Genomic DNA, 17,900 nt, shown 5'->3' on the forward strand with positions numbered 1-17,900 from the left:
GCCCTTCCCCTGGATTCTTCTGATATCTACTAAGAATTCCAATAGTATGGCTAAGGTCAGGTCGTGTGAATAACATGGCATACATAAGACAACCCAAAGCTGAAGCATAAGGAATGTCTCTCATTCTCTGTTTTTCCTCAGGAGTACTTGGACACATGTTCTCACTGAGTTTAGTTCCCTTCACTAAAGGTACACAAACAGGTTTGCAATTTTCCATAGAGAATCGTTTTAAAACACGTTGAAGATATGACTTTTGGACAAACCAAGAAGTCGCTTATTCCGATCTCTATGTATTTGTACCCCTAAAACATAAGACGCTTCTCCCATATCTTTCATATCAAATTTAGAAGACAGCCAAGCTTTAACTTCCGCCAATGTTGTCTTATTATTAGAAGCAATAAGAATATCATCAACATATAAAGAAAGCAATAATCTTAGTATATATGCAATGATCACCTTCTGTCATTGAAAACCCATATGACGTGATAGCATTGTCAAAAAGAATATACGATTGGCGTGATGCTTGTTTGAGACCATAAATAGATCTATTTAATTTGCAAACCAAATTTTCATTTCCTTTTTCTCCAAATCCTTCCGGCTGCAACATATATATTTCCTCCTCCAAATGCCCATTAAGAAAAGCAGTTTTGACATCCATTTGGTGGAGTTCAAGATCATAATAAGCCGTTAATACACTAATAATACGGATAGAACTGAACTTTGCTACAGGAGAAAATTTTCTACAAAGTCAATACCTTCCCTTTGTGTGAATCCTTTAGCAACAAGCCTAGCCTTGTATTTTTCAATTTTGCCCATTGCATTAAGTTTCCTTTTAAAAATCCATTTACATCCTATGGGTTTCCGGTTGTTTGGTAAAGAAACAAGTTCCCAAACGTTATTCTTTTTCATTGAATTTAATTCTTCCCGCATTGCTTCCACCCATAGTTGTGATTTAGGGGAACTAATTGCCTCTTTATAAGTCTTTGGATCTTCCTATAAATCTGAAACTTTAGAGTGCACTTCACCTAAAAACACATAATAATCATCTAGATATGCAGGTGCATGTGTGTTCCTCCCACTTCTCCTAGGCATGGTAGAATTGGGAGTTTGATTCATGTTTAAATCTGGAGTAATATCTTCCTCATTATTTGAGATAGTTCCAGATGCATCCATCTGTAATTCATTTGGGGTTGCTAACAGTTCCACCCTAGCTCATTTAGCACGGCGAGGAGTGTGTTGATCTAAAAATATTGCATCCCTACTTTCCACCAGTTTATCATTTTCAGAATCATAGAATCGATAGCCTTTTGATTGAGATGAATAACCAATGAAAATTCCTAGTGTGCTCTTAGGTTGCAACTTTGTGCGATATTGATTTGGGACTCTAATTTGAGCATTGCAACCCCAAACAGCTAGATGACGAAGAGAGGGTTTTCTTCCGGTCCACAACTCATATGGTGTGACTTTAACAGCCTTAGATGGTGAATGATTCAATAAATATACAGCAGTATGTAATGCTTCACCCGAAAATGACAAAGGAAGATCAGAATAAGCCATCATAGATCTAACCATATCCATAAGTGTTCTATTCCTCCGCTCGGCAATGCCGTTTTGTTGCGGAGTGTATGGCATAGTGTAATGATGAATAATTCCATGCTCTTTACAATAATTATTTAATATTCCTGAAGTGTATTCCCCCCCCCCCCCAACGATCAGTTCTTAAAACTTTAATAGTTTTATTCAACTGATTTTCCACTTCAATTTTAAATATCTTGAAAACATCAAAACTTTCCAACTTATGTTTAAGAAGATAACATAACCATATCTTGAATAGTCATCAATGAATGTAATAAAATAAAGTTTTTGACCTCTAGTGGGAGTTGACATTTCACCACAAATATCAAAATGAATAATAGCAAGAGGTTCCTTAGCTCATTCCGCCTTAGGAAAAGGCGCACAGGTCATTTTACCCATCATACAAGCCTCACAATAACCAAAATCCTCCCACTTAAAGTTCAGAATTCCAGAATTAATAAGCCTTTTAATTCTATTTTTAATATGTGACCAAGTTGTAAATGCCAAAGATAAGATTCTGAGCATTTGAAATTATCTTCACCAACTAGGCAATTAGCATTTTCATCTTCTAATAAGTCATCAAGAAAATAGAGGCCATCATGTCTAACACCAGTATGCACTAATTTTCCATCAAGTAGAATCTTGAGTTTTTCTTTTCCAAAAAATAAATCATAGCCAACAGATTCCAGTTGCGAGACAGAGATTAAATTCCTTCTCATGCTAGGAGAATATAAAGTATCTCTTAATAACAATTTTCCTCCACCAGGGAGTTTGAGGATATAATTTCCAATTCCAAGTATATTAGCTTTAGCGTTGGTGCCTAAATAGACATATCTATTTCCTCTTGGAATTGTTTGTATGGAAGTAAAAGATTTATTATCTCTAGCAATATGTGATGTTGAACCAGAATCGATAACCCAACTATTTGGAAAAATAGTAGTAAATAAAGACTCAGTGCATACAAAAATATTATGCATACCTTCCCCTGAAGGGTCGCTTTTAGAATTATTCTGATTGTCCTGCTTCTTCTCACTATGCTTCTTCTTTTTCTTCCTGCAATCAGCTCTAAAATGCCTAGTCTGACCATAGTTGTGACAAGCGAAATTCCTTTTATTCTTGTCATACTTCTTAGATAAATTATAATTTTCACGATCCCCTCTATCACGCTTCCTGTTAAGTTTATCTCTCAGATCACCTTTACCATTCCTCCTTTGCCAATTTTTCTTGTTTTCATAGTTCTTTTCCTCTCCAAGGTGCAACTCAGAATTATGTGAGTTTCTTTCCTTTCCCTGGGAGAGTTTCCTATCTTCCTCCATAAGCAAATGATGCCTCAAACTGTGCATATTCAGTGCACGCTCAGAATGGCAAAAATTCATCTTGAATTGCTCCCATGAATTTGGCAAAGAGTTCAAGACAACCATAACTTGTACTTCCTCTTGAAAGGGATAACCAGCAATCTTTAATTCCTCAGCTAGAACACTGAGTTTGTTAATATGCTCATTAACAGAAGTACCTTCGCTCATCTTCATAGAAAGAAAGCGATTAACAAGACTGAGCACTTTAACAAGAGATACATCACCAAAATCCTTTTCCAGCCTACTCATAAGTTTCTTAGCATTTCGTTCACCTTCATATTCAGCAGCCAAAGAATCAGTCATTGATCCAACATAAAAATGCGAGCCCGCTTATTATCCCTAGACCAAGACTCGTACTCTTGCATATAATTTGCCTTTTCTTCAGTACTAGCATCTTCTCCTGGTTCTTTCGGCTCATGCAAATCGATGACATAATCAATATTTTCAGCAGTGAGTAAATAATTAATCTTCCTCTTCCAAACTGTGAAATTAGAGCCATCTAATTTGTAGGTTCTTAGTAATTCAGAGAAAACACTGTTGGATGCCATTGCAATAGATGAAACCAATGTTATCCAAGATAATTTCCAGCAGAACTATTGAAATTCCAGAATAGAAGAGCTTGTTGCCGATTGATGAACCAATTAACCAAACCAACAAAGATGTGCAGGTGATGTAGTTGGTGTTCCTTCTTCCTCAATCCACGCGAGTGAACTAATTTCTTTCCTGGCGCAAGGGAGACAGACACTTACGCTTTTGTAGAAGCCTTGAGTTCTTTCTTGATTCACGTGCCTACTGGAACAAGTTGGATCTCGAGTAGGCCACGATCAGATTTGCAGCCACAGGGGGCGGCAGAGTTAGAAACGCGTAGAGGGAAGATGAACCGGCTCTGGTACCATTGTTGGATCTCGTGGGTCTTTTGGACTACCCTCTATTCCTCTGCCTTTTCCATGGTGCCGCTCACAGTGCCCATGAGGCTAGAGGGTGGGACCTATTTATAGACTCCACTTCCAGGTGCTGAATAAAATTCACACAGCCTGTGTTTCGGAAAACCGTTCGACTGTTGTACCTTGTCACCAACCACGATCAGACAGGCCAAATTTATGAGTCTAAAATATAATAGTCTCTAGCACACATGTGTGAGTCATGTGCCATAATTAGACAATATATATATGAGATTTGTTCTAGTCAAATTATGTGGGCTAACAATCTGCAGAGCTGATCCTGCAAAACAAACCCAGCTATTCTGTTGTGCTGTACCCGGGCTAAAAAATTTTGTACGTACATAACAAATATTCCAGTAGATTAATCTCATCATTCCTCTATTGTATTCCAGCACAAACATCCTCAGCACCTCGAGTATAGAATTCCTTGAGTAAAATTCAGCATCAATAATTCACCATCACATACTCTTCCATATTGAGTTGAATAAATAATAACCATAATATATATAAATGTTGAAAGCCATATATATATAAATCCAACATGTATGTGTTGGATTGCACCTCATTTGTGATTTCTTTGTTCCTACCATTTAACAATTGTTGCAGATGTGACATATCCTATATATTATACAAATAAAAGGGCTATACATATCATTTCTCAGTGTACAATGTATAGTCCTGTTTGCACTTTCTTTCGACATATACACCATTTGTCGAACGGTGGGAATTATATATGTCAAAGGAAGACAAAATTAATGAACATTCGAGCCAGTAAAACAAGCCGTCCATGCCTTGCATCAAACAAAGGGCTTCATATCTACATAGTATGTCAAAATGCGGGATACATAGGTGACATGTCTACGACACTTGCTACATGTAAGCACTAAGGTAACGATCGCCATCATGGTCCGTCACCCATAGTAAGGCCTCTAGATCATATCGGTCCTCAAAGCTCGTCACCTATATATATATATATATATATGATGTGTTAAAGGTAACAGGCATTGACATGACCTGTGCCACTCATAAACCAGGTAGCAGGTCTAGAAAAAAAGTTCCTCACCTTTCACTATGGAGAGGTGGCAACATTTACTAGCTTATAGCCCATCACATTTGTCATGGCCCCCATGTTATGACGTCTCTTGTTTCGAAATGCCAAAGCCAACGAAACATTATCCATGCTGCATCATCTATGCCCTAGCAATCATGCTATATATAGTCGAATCTGCCGCTCAACTTTGTGTGGCCCACCTCCACGTTGTCCATGCTAGCCGCACAAGCGTGGGTTGCCGCCCTAAGGCCACCCCTCCCCGACCTTGACCCCAAGTTGGTGTGCCGCCAACCCCTACGCTGATCGGACCCTAAGGGCTGATGCCTCCCCTCCCCTCCCCTCCCCTAACCCCTAACCCTGAGCCCTAACGGCATCTCCACTCCCTTGTGCACCTCCCCTCCAGCTCGCTTTAGCTTGACCGAGCGCCGGCTTCCCCGTGGGAAACCCCATTTTTAGTAATCCCAATGCTCATGTATCAGTTTTTGAATCAGTAGCTTATTAATGTGCTCCACAATGTAGAATTAGAAACCATACACAAATTTCAATGTAATACCTTAATCAGGTCAAGCTTCACCTGTTATCCCTCTACTAGTGACGAAGCAAACAACAATATGGAGTAGATCCAAGTGTCACAGGCTACCTTGAGTGCGGATATGATCATAACTTCTTACTTCATGGCTTCTGTCTTCTGTCTTCCTCTAGATTTTTTTAACATGATCATGATTGCATACCATAAAATTTCCAAGTTCAGATGAAATTAAATGTCCCAACAAGGGGGATAAATGTATTGAATTATGGCAGTACACTATAGAAAACAAACTTGGTACTATTTGTGCTCTATAATCACATGGAAGTTTAGATTATGTTATAACAGGTTTGCCACTTGCATTTTTTTTGGAAAGGCCACATGGATTTGTGATTGATGCAACATGGATGGCAAACTTCCATAAAGAAACATGGATGGGTCATTTGAAATGTGCATATTATCATTTGCTTCAATGTGGCACCTTCACCAGCTTCTTCCATTCAATTAGACAATTGCCAAATCACACGTTAGAACAAAAAAGGTCACAGCATTCCCAGTATGGTGTGGCACATTAGGGTGAAGAGGACAGGGTATTATTACCGCTCCATACTTAGATCTAGACTGGTTAAATAGATGAAATACAATTCAGTACCAAGCCCTTCAGTATGCAAGTTTTGGTATTGACTCCAATTTTAGACTGGTCCAAAGCTAGTCTAGTTTGGTATTGAATCCAATTCAATACCAAACCCTGCAATATCGACATCTAAACAGACCCTAAAAGGTATACTTTTCTATTAGCATCTAGAAATGCAAGTTTTGCCTCTATGGGTCACTGCAAAATTAGTAGGATAGGAATGAACTAGGCCTATAGCTAAACGGTCCATACTCACAAACCAGAGCCACTATTTGCATTACATGGTACTATTGCAGATGGGGCATTCAGGGCCCACTCTTAGCGTTGGTCTACTCTGTATTCAGACCACATATCCTACTTACAACGTACATATAGCTTCATACTCATTGCACAATCAGTTATTGGTTTACTGGTACCGTTTACATAACTCTAGCACCAAGTTGTGATTTGTGGCCCATACTAGTATGGACCCGTACATTTGAGTAACTTGTAACATTTATTTGTTAGTAGTAATCGTTATTTGTGCTTCTATGTTTTATACTCCCTCAGTTCAAAATAAAAAAGTCATGTAGGATATCAGCACAATTCACAAGGCGAGACTTGCTTTAACCATCATTTTTTGTTAAAATATGATATTTTAAAGAGAGATAATTAATTATCTTAAAAATACTTTTCACGATAAATCTAGCCGTACGTTGGCCATGGGTGGCATCTTAGACTAGGCACAGACCTTCTCTAGTGGATCTGCAAGCAGTGGAGTAGCCTCCACCTAATAAGTCATCGAAGTGAGTCCTCGCGTGCCTATAGGTTTCCCTATCTTAAAATCTTGCTCTAGATTTAGTCGTGCAAATATTACCATATTATAGTTGTTAATTTTCTGTTGCAATTTTATATTCTATTAAGAGTAAATTGCACCCACTATGGTTGTTTGATGCATATAACTCATTTTGATTGCAGTGAACCAGAAAGAAGCATGGTGTCACGACTATTTTGAGGAAGAATTCTAGTTTTGATGGATTTTGGTTGAATTCTAGGTTATCAATACTTTTTGAGGAATTATACTAGTTAAGTTCTGGATTATACCGTATTCTTGTTTGGTTCATTTGTAGCCATGGCAAAATATGCTTGGTTTGACAATTTGACATATCTGTTTGCATCGTTTTGCAGCATGCTGTACCAAGTGATACCACACAACAAGAAGCAACTGACCCTATTGATTAATGTAAGTCACCATTAAAAATCATGTCATAGTAGTGACACGGCCTCTTCAACTAGTGAGACAGCTACCATGGACGCTACTGCGACGAAAAAAAAATTATCGCCATGTTTCATTACTAGGACTCTGGTTTCTTGTAGCAACAAGTGATGAGATCGGGGAAGAGAGTTAGCTAGCGGTGAAGCAAATGGAATAATCCTTTCTAAAACTTCACCCGCGGCGTATGTATGGCGGTTCCGCCCCGGCAACGACGCACGAATTCCGCCAGGCTCCGGTGGCTTGTGCCGCCGTCCGCCACGGCTCTTGCCGCCGCCTCGAGTACGCTCGCCGCCTTCTCTGCCACCGCCTCGTCTCCCATCACTGCCGCCACCTGCTCCGCGATGTCCTCCGCCGTCACCACCGCCTCCTCCCCCTCCCAGCTCCACCGCTCCACCCACACGCCGAGCCCAGCTCGCGCCGCCACGCGGGCGTTCACCCGCTGGTCCGCGAACCTCGGCCACGCCAGCACCGGCACGCCGCTGCTCGCCGCCTCCGTCACCGAGTTCCACCCGCAGTGGCTCACGAACAGCCCCACGGCCGGGTGCCTCAGCACCTCGTCCTGCTCCACCCAGGACTTGGTCACCAGGCCCCGGCCTTGCACGCGCTGCAGGAAGCCCTCGTCGTCGCCGATCAGGTCGTTGAGCTCGCCGGCATCGTCTCTGTCCACGACGGCTCCCTTAACCACCCACAAGAACCGGTGGCCACACGCTTCCAGCCCGGCGGCGAGCTCTTTGATCTGGTCCCTGGCCAGGGCCTTGCGGCTGCCGAAGCTGACGTACACCACCGACCGTGTCGGCTGCGCGTCGAGCCACGCCCTGTAATTCCCCTGTTCTTCCCCTGTCTCCCCAAGTTTCACCGGCATAAGCGGCCCCACGGCGAACACCGGCGGGAGGCCGGCGACCACGGCGCCACCGTGCAGAGCCGCGACGGCCTCCGGCTCCATGGCCTCGAAGGCGTTGATCAGGAGGCCGTTGGCTGCCACGAGCGCGCGGCCATTCGCGACGAACTGCCGGGTGAAGATGTCGTCCGGATCATGCAGCGCCTGCGGGACGGACGAACTCGGGATGCAGTACACGCCTGGGACGTCGACGTCGCCGACGCCATGTTGTCCGGCGCCGCGGGCGTCGAGGTAGGCGGGGAAGTAGGCTTTCAGGGAGAGCATCGTGGCAGACGCGGTGAAGAAGACGTAGCACGGGACGTGGAGCTCCCTGGCTACGGGTATGGCCACGGAGGCCAGCGCGATGTCCGCGACGAGCGCCGACGCGCCGGCGAGCAGCGGGGCGAGGAGCAGGGGCGCGGAGCGGCGCAGGGCCTCGTAGCGGACGTAGAACGGGTCGGCGCCGGGGAACTCGGACGACGCGTCGAACGGGGCGAGGCGGAGGTCCATGTCCGTCCGCCGGACGGCGGGGAAGGCGGCGGAGAGCGCGGCGATGTGGCGGGACTCGGCGGACGACACGGTGGGCAGGGCCGTCACGAGGGAGACGTCGCAGCGGTGTCCGGCGGACAGCGCGACGGCGAGGCGGGTGAACGGGACCAGGTGCCCCATGCCAGCGCTGGGGAAAAGGACGATGCGCGGCGTGGCTGCCGGTCCCGGGCAATCGCCGGAGGCGGAGTTCGGCGGTGACGGTGAGGACATTGTCGAACACTTGGTTCCTGAAGTGCGGGGCGAGGTGCTGGTAGTAGGTGTGATTTGGAGTTCTCTGACTACTTGACTGGTGCCCAATCGAGGTGTCACGATTGAACTTTGCTACCATATATGACATCTTTAGCTTTTTTGTATGGACATGTGCATGACCAAATGCTATACAGGCGGCTAAGTAGGGGGGCCTGTTTAGGTTCCGGCCTTTGGGTGGCAAATCTGATTTGATTTACCAAATTTTAGTCAAATTTCGTCGCGGCTGGGCCAAGAATTGATGACTAAATGCTGAGTCCATTGCTAAAAAAGGATGTTACTTTACAAAATGCAGCCAGGTGGCACTGGCTTGCCTACCAGTCCCAGTCTGGAGAACATCACCAGTCAGGCCTCACGATTCAGGAAACGAACAAAAAAACCACAAGAACAAAATCATATCTTTTCTTTGCAGAGTTGATCGGCATCACTCGTGCCTGCCGCCTGCGTCGCGGCACCGCCCAACGAACTCCGCCAAGCTCCAGTAGCTCGTCCCGCCCTTTGCCGTGGCCGCTGCCGCCGCTTCCCCGACCGTCGCTGCCTTCTTGGCCACCGCCTCGTCCGCCATCATGGCCTTGATCTTCTCCGCGACCTCCTTCCCGGTCACCAACCCTTCCTCCCCGTCCCAGCTCCACCGCTCCTCCCACGCGCCCAGCCGGCTGCGCGCCACCACGGCGGCGTTGATGCGCTGGTCACCGAAGCGCGGCCACGCCAGCACTGGCACTCCGGACGCCGCGGCCTCCGTCAGGGAGTTCCACCCGCAGTGGCTGACGAACAGGCCCACCGACCCGTGCTGCAGGATCTCCTCCTGCTCCACCCACCCCTTGGTCACGAGCGCGCGCCCCTGCACCCGCCCCAGGAACCCCTCGTCGCCGAGCAGGTCGCCGAGCTCGGCGGCCTCGTCCCTGTCAACGACGGTGCTTTTTACCACCCACAGGAACCGGTGGCCGCTGGCCTCGAGCCCCGCGGCGAGCTCCCGGAGCTGGTCTGGCGAAATGGCCTTGCGGCTGCCGAAGCTCACGTACACCACCGACCGCGCCGGCTGCGCGTCGAGCCACTGCATGTAGCCGGCAGGGTCTTCCGCCGGCTCCTGCGGTGGAAACCTCACCGGGAGGAGCGGGCCGACGGCGAACACCGGCGGGAAGCCGGAGGCCACCGAGCCTTCCCGTAGGGCCGTGATGGCCTCCGGCTCGAAGGCGTCGAACGTGTTGACAAGGATGCCGTCAGCGTCCACGAGACCGCGTCCGTTCGCCACGAACTGCTGGGTGAAGAGGTGCTTCGGGTCGTGCAGCGCCTGCGGGACGGAGGACTTTGGGACCCGGTACACGCCGGGGACATCGACGTCGCCGACGACGGCCCCGCGGCCGTCGGCGGCGCTGGCGTCGAGGTGGGCGGGGAAGTAGGCGCAGAAGGCGAGCATCGCGGCGGAGGCCGTGAAGAGGACGTAGCACGGGACGCCACGCTCCCTGGCGACGGGCAGGACGACGGAGGCCAGCGCGATGTCCGTGACGAGCGCGGACGCGCCGGCGGCGGCGAGGAGCAGGCCGAGCAGCGGCGCGGAGCGGCGCATGGCCTCGAAGCGGAGGAAGAAGGGGTCGGCGCCGGGGAACTCGGACGCGTCGAACGGCGCCAGGCGGAAGTCGAGCCGGCGGACGGCCGTGCCCGCCGCGGCGAAGAGCGCCTCGAGGTGCCGGGCCTCCGCGGAGGACACGGTGGGGAGCACCGCGGCGACGGAGACGTCGCAGCCGCGGCCGCCCGACAGCGCGACGGCCAGGCGGCCGAACGGGACCAGGTGGCCCATGCCGGCGCTCGGTAGCAGGACGACGTGCGGCCGGGCGCCGGAGATCGGCATCGCCGGCGAGGCCGCTGCCGAACACCTGCTGCTGCTACCTGCTCCCGGCGAGGCGGTTGCGGTTGCGGTCCCTGTGAGGTAGACCCGTGCAGATAGTGGCGGTCCTGTGGGTCACTAATAACGGGGGGCGCCACTGAACCTGCACCGTTGAATGCAACAACCACGGCGGCCGCGCTGTCGCTCCGCCGGCCGCCCATTTTTGTGCCGGTGTCCGATGCTCTGTCTTGCAGATGGCTTGTTGAAAGAGACATGGTCGCTGCCGATCAGAGAAGACTTTTCTGTTTCTCTGTTATGTGCTATCTATACATACGCAGCTCAGCGCGTCAGCAAATAGGAAACTTACCGAATTTCTGATGCCATGTATCACAGGTTAAAGCAAAGAACTGAATGAACGATGAGAATAGTGTCAAACAAGAAGAGATCAATCAGGAAATGAGAAGCGCTGTTAGCATTTGATTCGTCAGTTGCGTATAGAACACAAAAAACAGGTTACTAGGATCCCAAATTCACAATACACATGAAGCAATACCGAGCATGCCAAGCAAGCGAAGCAGCAAGGCGGCAGCTTGCCGGCGCTAGGGCGGAGGATCGCCGGAGGGCGCAACCGGCGCTGCAAGGAAGAGCTGGCGTAGTCAAAGCAACGCCCCTGCTTGGGTGAGGCCGGCGGCGTACGTAGAATGTGGTTCATCGTGCTGGTAGCTGCAGCTAACAGATAGCAGGGGACGCTTCGCGATCTCCACCGCAGGATGCAACAACCACGGCACTCTCAACCAATTGTAGTCGTTACACGTTTCACACGTGCTTTTGGAAAATGATCTTGTGGGGCTACTCCTACCACAGAGTGAGACCAAATCTAAAGACCTAGGTGCTATATGAGATTCAGAGCTTCAGATACCAAATTTCACACATGAAAAGAAAACATTATACGTCGACTTTAAATTAGCAACGGCAAGCATTTCAATACAATAGTTTTTATAGGCTGAATTTCACACAGTTAACAAGTCTCCTGGCCAGATTATCACACACAGGTAGGATAACAAGAATAAGGAAACACAAGATACAATCATACAAATTAATGGAACAGCTGACACGGCACGAGGTACCGCAATTCAGTGGAGTGATGCTTCTGAAAGAGGAGTGCTCATACATCGTGCAAGGGCACACCTGTCGTGGATTGCCGGGGACGATCAAGAGGTGGGTGACGGCATGGAAGCCCAATCAGGAGTGCGAGCTCTCCCCTGGTTCAGAAATGGACTCTAACTTCCACCTTTACCTCAGGCTCTTCAGAGTTTGCAGGCTCACAGTCCTGCATTTGCAGCGTAGGGTGATTCGTGTGATTGTCCACTTCCTCTCGTAACACATCCTGCTTCGCCAATATACCGCCCTCAATATAAATCTCCTTGAGTTTTGGAAGGTGCTTGACACCATTGATCCCTGATGTCAACAGGAAACTCTTGATGCGTATAGTTTCCATGTTAGGTGAGCTGCTCTGCTCCAAGGTCACCTCCCTCGGTGCCACACTGAATACACCAACCTGTAGATGTAGGATCCTCAGCTTCAGGAATGCATCCTAGCGGAGCACTAATTTCTCTGCATCGTATGCAAATGTATCAAGTCGAAGTTGGATCAAGTTGGGCAGTTGAGCCAAGGCCTCCAGTTCCTTGAGCTTACAATACTCCAAGTCAACCTTCACCAAGTTCACACAGTTACCAACCCAAGCAGGTATCTTCTGAGGACGCCCCTTCAATTTGAGCCTCTCAAGCGAGGGGAGAGGGGACTCAAAAGAAACTAACATATCCAGCTCCTCATCAGCTACGTATGCCGACTCCTTAGTACTCACATTGAGTGAACGGAGGGAGGACAGCTTCTGCGCAGCCTCACAGAATGCCTTGCACTTTTCCTTGGAGGCCGCTCTCCCTCTCACAACTAACCTCCTCAGCTGAGTTAGTTCCCCTAGCTCTTTAATTGCTTTTCTGGTTGTTCGCTTCGTATCCACTTTCTCTAGTATCTGTAGCTGTTTCAATCTTCCCACTCCTCTGGGCAACTTAATGCCAGATGAATAAGACCAGCAGCTAGACAAAGCCATGTGCAGCTCAGTAGTTGCTGCACCACGAGAATAACGGTCAGCTAAATTAACTAAAGAGAAGGCATCACTAAACCATTCACCATAGTCACTTGTACTAAAATAAGCAAATCTTGGTGACTTGCTACACCGGAGACTGCGAAGATTATGAAGTTTAGTTATTTCCGCTGGTAGGGATGACACACGTGATTTCTGTAAATCTAGAGTCTGCAAGCCTTGCAGGTTCCCTATGCATCTTGGAATTGCATAAACATCTGAAACACGATTAGGGAAATGCAAGTATTTCAAGTGTAGCAGCAATCCAATATTTCTGATGTGTTGTTGCACTGCATAGAATCGAGCATTTTTAAGATCGAGAACCCTCAACATCTTGAATTCGGAAGAACAAAGTGAGGCTATTGGCTGCATAGGCTCACTGAACATAGTAAAGGATCGAACTCGGCTGAAATCCATGCTACTGTTCAATTTCCCGCTAACAAGGCATGATATATGCCGGATGCTTTCTGTTGATGTAGCAGTGGCACTTGTACGCTCTTCAACTAAGAAAATATGGTTCTCCTGAGTAGAGATTGATACTGAAATATCATGAACTCTGCAGGTCTTCACATGTCCAAGAAAATCCAACTTGGATGGTTGAATCATGCTTCGACTGATGAGTTCATAGAAGTAACTCTCAGCAATGTCTTCAAGTGTCCGCCTGCTAGTAGCATGTGTCACAAACCCTTCAGCTACCCACCTATTCACGAGGTGCTTCCCTTCAATCTCAAAATCTTCAGGAAAGATGCTGAGATGTAGAAAGCAAGGCTTGAAATGAGAAGGCAGATGGTTGTAGCTAAGATGAACCACTCGCCTCAGGTCTTCCAGGCTTGGGTTGCTTGACAGCTCTGAGGGGTGTTGGTTGTACAGGTTCTCCCACTCCTTCGTAACCTTATTGGCTCCTATCGTGACAATGGCGAGTGGTAGTCCACCACATTTGTTCAGTATCTTCTCAACTGTTCCCTTGGTATGATCATCTTTATCTAGGTCATCAGGTCTCTTCTGTGCCTTTTTCAGAAACAAACTTTTAGCAACTTCTTTCTCTAGGAATTTAAGCTGGTGGATGTACGATGCGGAGCAAAATTGTTCAGCTAATTTACCGTCTCGTGTAGTCACTACTACACAGCTATCATCTTTACTATTGTCTGGAAAACTAAGCTTGAAGAAATTCCATGCTTCAGTGGTCCAAACATCATCGAGAACAATGAAGTACCTTTTCTCCGAGTCTTTCTTGCAGGTAGGTAGTGTGAGATGATGCACTTCCAGAACCTTCCCTTGATGCTCCTCTAAGAATCTTTTAAACGAGTCAACCCCAAAGAGTTGCTCGACCATCCCCTTGAGAAGCTCCTTTCTGTCGAAAGTCTGTGATACTGTGATCCAAGCATGGCTGTCAAACTTGTCACGAAGATCCTTTGTATCATACACCTTCTTGGTTAGAGTTGTCTTGCCAAGGCCACCCATGCCGACAACGGATACCATTCTTGGACCAGCTTTGCTTGTATGTGCTACCACCAAGGACTTGTCCTCTGGCTGGGTTACCAACGCCATGAGCTTCTTCTTCGGCTAGTCGAGACCAACAAGCTGAGCTTCCTCAACATATATATAGAGCTGAGAGACTCCGTATCAGCTCTGTGTCACCTGTCGCATCATCAGAGGAGGAAGCGGTGAGCCCAACATTGTACCTCTGGTTCCTTTGGGTCACCTCCTGGACTCTTTGTTTGAGAGAGCCTATCTGAACAGCCATACGATGCCGTGCACGCAAGCTGAGGAGTTGTTGCAGGAGGCTCGTGTTCTTGATGAAAACCATGAACTCCTCAAAGCAATCTCCAATGTCATAGGCCAAGTCACGGATCAGCTCCAAATATGCTTTGAGCACAACCCAGTGTTCTTGCGTGCCCCATCAGCAGCGCCAAGAAAGGCTTGCATCATCTTTAGCTCGTCCTTGATGAAACTGACAATAGTGAAAAGGATAGATAAATATGCATCCCATGCATTTTGAAAAATACTTTATTTCTTTCAAATATATTATACCATATAGAAAGGAAAAGGCTGGGAATAACTATAAGGCCAATAGTCTCAGGAACCTTCGGGTTTGTGATGGACCTGGCAATACCAAAGAATATTTTGATGTTTGAAATTTCAAAATGAAAGTTCTAGCATATAGTACTTTTGAACCACATCTTGCCTTAATATATGCTGTGATGATATCTGCAAGCAATGGCCACATTTATACTACATTTCAGATTAAAACACTAGCTAGTATTGGTATTTTAATTCAGTGCATATTAAAATTTTGTTACATGGGAAATTTCAGGCATGTGAAATTTAATTCTCAAGTAAAACGTGTAGAACTAAAGATCTGAATATGCGGACCTAATAAATTATACATACGACATACATCGATTTAATACATGGGAAAGTAGAAGAAAAACTCAGTATCGAAAAAGAAATCCACATACTAAACGAAGGACAGCTTAAGCGCGTAAAAACAACTTGGCAAGCGCTTCCCTGCTTGTAAGTGCAATTTGATTTGGTCTCGTCCAAAGTATGATTTTACAATAATTTTTGTTGTGATCCCAAACAAGAAAATCATAGTAATGGGAACTACTCTCAAATAATCCTAACTAGCAAGTTGGCCCGCACAAATAGCGCGCGTAGCTAGTTTTTTTTTTGCCAATCTTCATGTTTATCTAGATGATGTCCATTGCAATTCTTTTTCTAGATGGCCCCAACCAACAGGTCATCTATATTTTTTCCATCAATTATATATTGTGGAATATTTTTTTTTGAACGTGAGTTTAGGAGAAAATGGAATATCTTATATATAAACATATGTTTTTATATTTTCATGACGTCTCATACTTACATTACATTGAAATATTTTGGCATACATATTATTTAATTTTTGATGGGCAATAAATTTTTTTACTTGATAGTTTCAGTCACTGTGTATGAAAAGTTATGCTTAGATTGTTAGAAGAAAATCTAGATGGATGTTCAATGTATACCATTAGTAGAAAATAATCTTCTTTCTTTTCCTTATTCTCCAATCTACAATTCCTAAAGCTCCATGCATACATGCACCCATGTTGTCTTATGGCTGCCGCATCTGGTTCCCATCACGTACTGTTTAGGGGATCCACAAATTCACTACTGCAGCTAGCAATGTACTCTCCTTTATAGTTACCACCCTCTAAGCCGTCATCATCATCTTGGACTCTAACCCATGTTAACTTTTCTTCTCCATGGCCATTCCGATGATTTTTTTTTCTCGTGGTTGTTGCCATGCTCCTCAAAATAGCCTGTTTAGTAGGGTTTTAGGTCCTTCTAAACGGGCTTTAGCTTTGGCTTCGACGGTGAAACTATTTTTTTTAGCTAAAGCCATTTTAAAAAAAATATTGGATAAAGTATCTATTTTCATTATTTTTCTTCCAAATATAGTTCTTTATTAATTATATTTGATACATACTTTTATTTAACTATTTTCTAAAAAATTCATATACAAACTAACTACTATTTTTTATTTGTTTATTCTATATAGCTATTTATTAATCATATTTGAGATTCAATCTTTGGCAATTTGTAATTTCTTTTTTAACTTCAAATTTACTTATCTGTTAGTTGTATTTGACACATACTATTTAATTAGTTATTTTTCTTCCTAATTTGCTTCTTAATTGCTAAATAAATCAACTATTATTTTTTTATGTTTTAATTCTTTATTTATCTATTTGCATTCCATATGGATTCTTTGGTCAATTGCTAATTTTCTTATATTTTTAATTTGAACTTTAGCTACTCACTCATTATATTCGATATGGCCTCTTCAGTGAAGACCTAATTTTTTTTAATTCTGAATTTAGGTAATCATATTCGACATGGGCTCTTAGATCATATCTTTATCACCTTCTTGGAATCTAACCCGTGTTAACTTTTCTTCTCTCCTTTTTTTTATCATAGTTGTTCACTATAAGCTACTGCTACTAAGGTGTGTCAGATTAGTATCCATGGGACTACTAACATGGCATGGATCACTTTGGAGTAGGGATAGGTTATCTCCTGTACCTTGCTCAGGAAGCTATATCTTAGGGTCCGTTTGGTTGGGGCGCCGACTTGAATGGAACGGCTCCATTCCAATTTCTGAGAATGGAGCCGCTCCGTTCTATGTTTGGTAAGCGGAACGGAGCCACTCCATTTTTTGTTTGGTTAGAGAGCGCGGTGAAGCAGAACCATTCCGTTCTATGTTTGGTTGGAGAACCATCCCATTCAACATAGCCGGCGAGCAGTGGCTTGGATCCTCTGGCGGGGCGCCGCCGGGCCGCTTGGATCCTCCGGCGGGCCGGGGGGGCGCGGCGCTTGGCTGCCTGGATCCTCCGGCGCCGGCGCCCGGGGGGCCTGGGTTCCTCCGGCAGGGGGGCCAGGGCCGCCGGGCGCCGGGCCGCCTGGGTTCCTCCGGAGGGGGGGGGGGCGCCGGGCGCCTGGCCTGGGTTCCTCCGGTGGGGGGGGGGGGGGGGCAGCGCCTGGCCGCCTGGGTTCCTTCCTCCTGCGCATGGGGGGGGGGCGCCTGGGTCCTCCAGCGGCCAGGGGGTGAAGGCGGGCGGTGTCGGGGGGTGGGGGGGCGGGAGGCAGGAAACGAGAGCGCTCGCGTCCGGTCGTTTTGGGCGAGCGCTCTCGTTCCGAATCTCACACGAATATTCTGCAGTGGAGCCATTCCGCTCTTACTTGCTTCCAACCAAACACGCAGAAAAGGGGAGCAGAGCGGCTCTGCTCCGACTCGCTCCCCAACCAAACACACGGTTAAATTACTCGGATACAAGTAGAACTAGTCGGTATGGAAGGAAACCACTCGATATAACCGGAGTAGAACTCCTAAGGTCGTACCAGACTAGGAATACCTTGATATACGACATGTAACCCTACCCC

General features: G+C 46.4%; 3 protein-coding genes across 3 annotated transcripts; all 3 read right to left on the reverse strand.

The window, feature by feature from the left end:
- Window positions 1-7,278: 7,278 nt before the first annotated feature.
- Window positions 7,279-9,150, reverse strand: LOC112889866 (UDP-glucose:2-hydroxyflavanone C-glucosyltransferase-like). The gene has a single exon (XM_025956648.1). It carries the CDS (start codon window positions 8,971-8,973, stop codon window positions 7,501-7,503), a length of 1,473 nt encoding a protein of 490 aa, XP_025812433.1. The 5' UTR covers window positions 8,974-9,150; the 3' UTR covers window positions 7,279-7,500.
- A 100-nt stretch (window positions 9,151-9,250) lies between these two features.
- LOC112889867 (UDP-glycosyltransferase 708A6-like) lies at window positions 9,251-11,533 on the reverse strand. Its single transcript, XM_025956649.1, has one exon. The coding sequence runs from the start codon at window positions 10,856-10,858 to the stop codon at window positions 9,434-9,436; it is 1,425 nt and encodes a 474-aa protein (XP_025812434.1). The 5' UTR covers window positions 10,859-11,533; the 3' UTR covers window positions 9,251-9,433.
- Window positions 11,534-12,428: 895 nt separating this feature from the next.
- On the reverse strand, window positions 12,429-14,438 carry LOC112890470 (disease resistance protein RPM1-like). Its single transcript, XM_025957354.1, has one exon. The coding sequence runs from the start codon at window positions 14,436-14,438 to the stop codon at window positions 12,429-12,431; it is 2,010 nt and encodes a 669-aa protein (XP_025813139.1).
- Window positions 14,439-17,900: the final 3,462 nt, after the last annotated feature.

This window comes from Panicum hallii, chromosome 4, assembly GCF_002211085.1.
Source record: "Panicum hallii strain FIL2 chromosome 4, PHallii_v3.1, whole genome shotgun sequence".
NCBI lineage: Eukaryota > Viridiplantae > Streptophyta > Magnoliopsida > Poales > Poaceae > Panicum > Panicum hallii.

What these genes read in the sequence shown, in the direction of transcription:
- LOC112889867 (XM_025956649.1), bottom strand. Translation starts at nt 10,858, where the DNA reads ATGCCGATCTCCGGCGCCCGGCCGCACGTCGTCCTGCTACCGAGCGCC.
- LOC112889866 (XM_025956648.1), bottom strand. Translation starts at nt 8,973, where the DNA reads ATGTCCTCACCGTCACCGCCGAACTCCGCCTCCGGCGATTGCCCGGGA.
- LOC112890470 (XM_025957354.1), bottom strand. Translation starts at nt 14,438, where the DNA reads ATGGGTGGCCTTGGCAAGACAACTCTAACCAAGAAGGTGTATGATACA.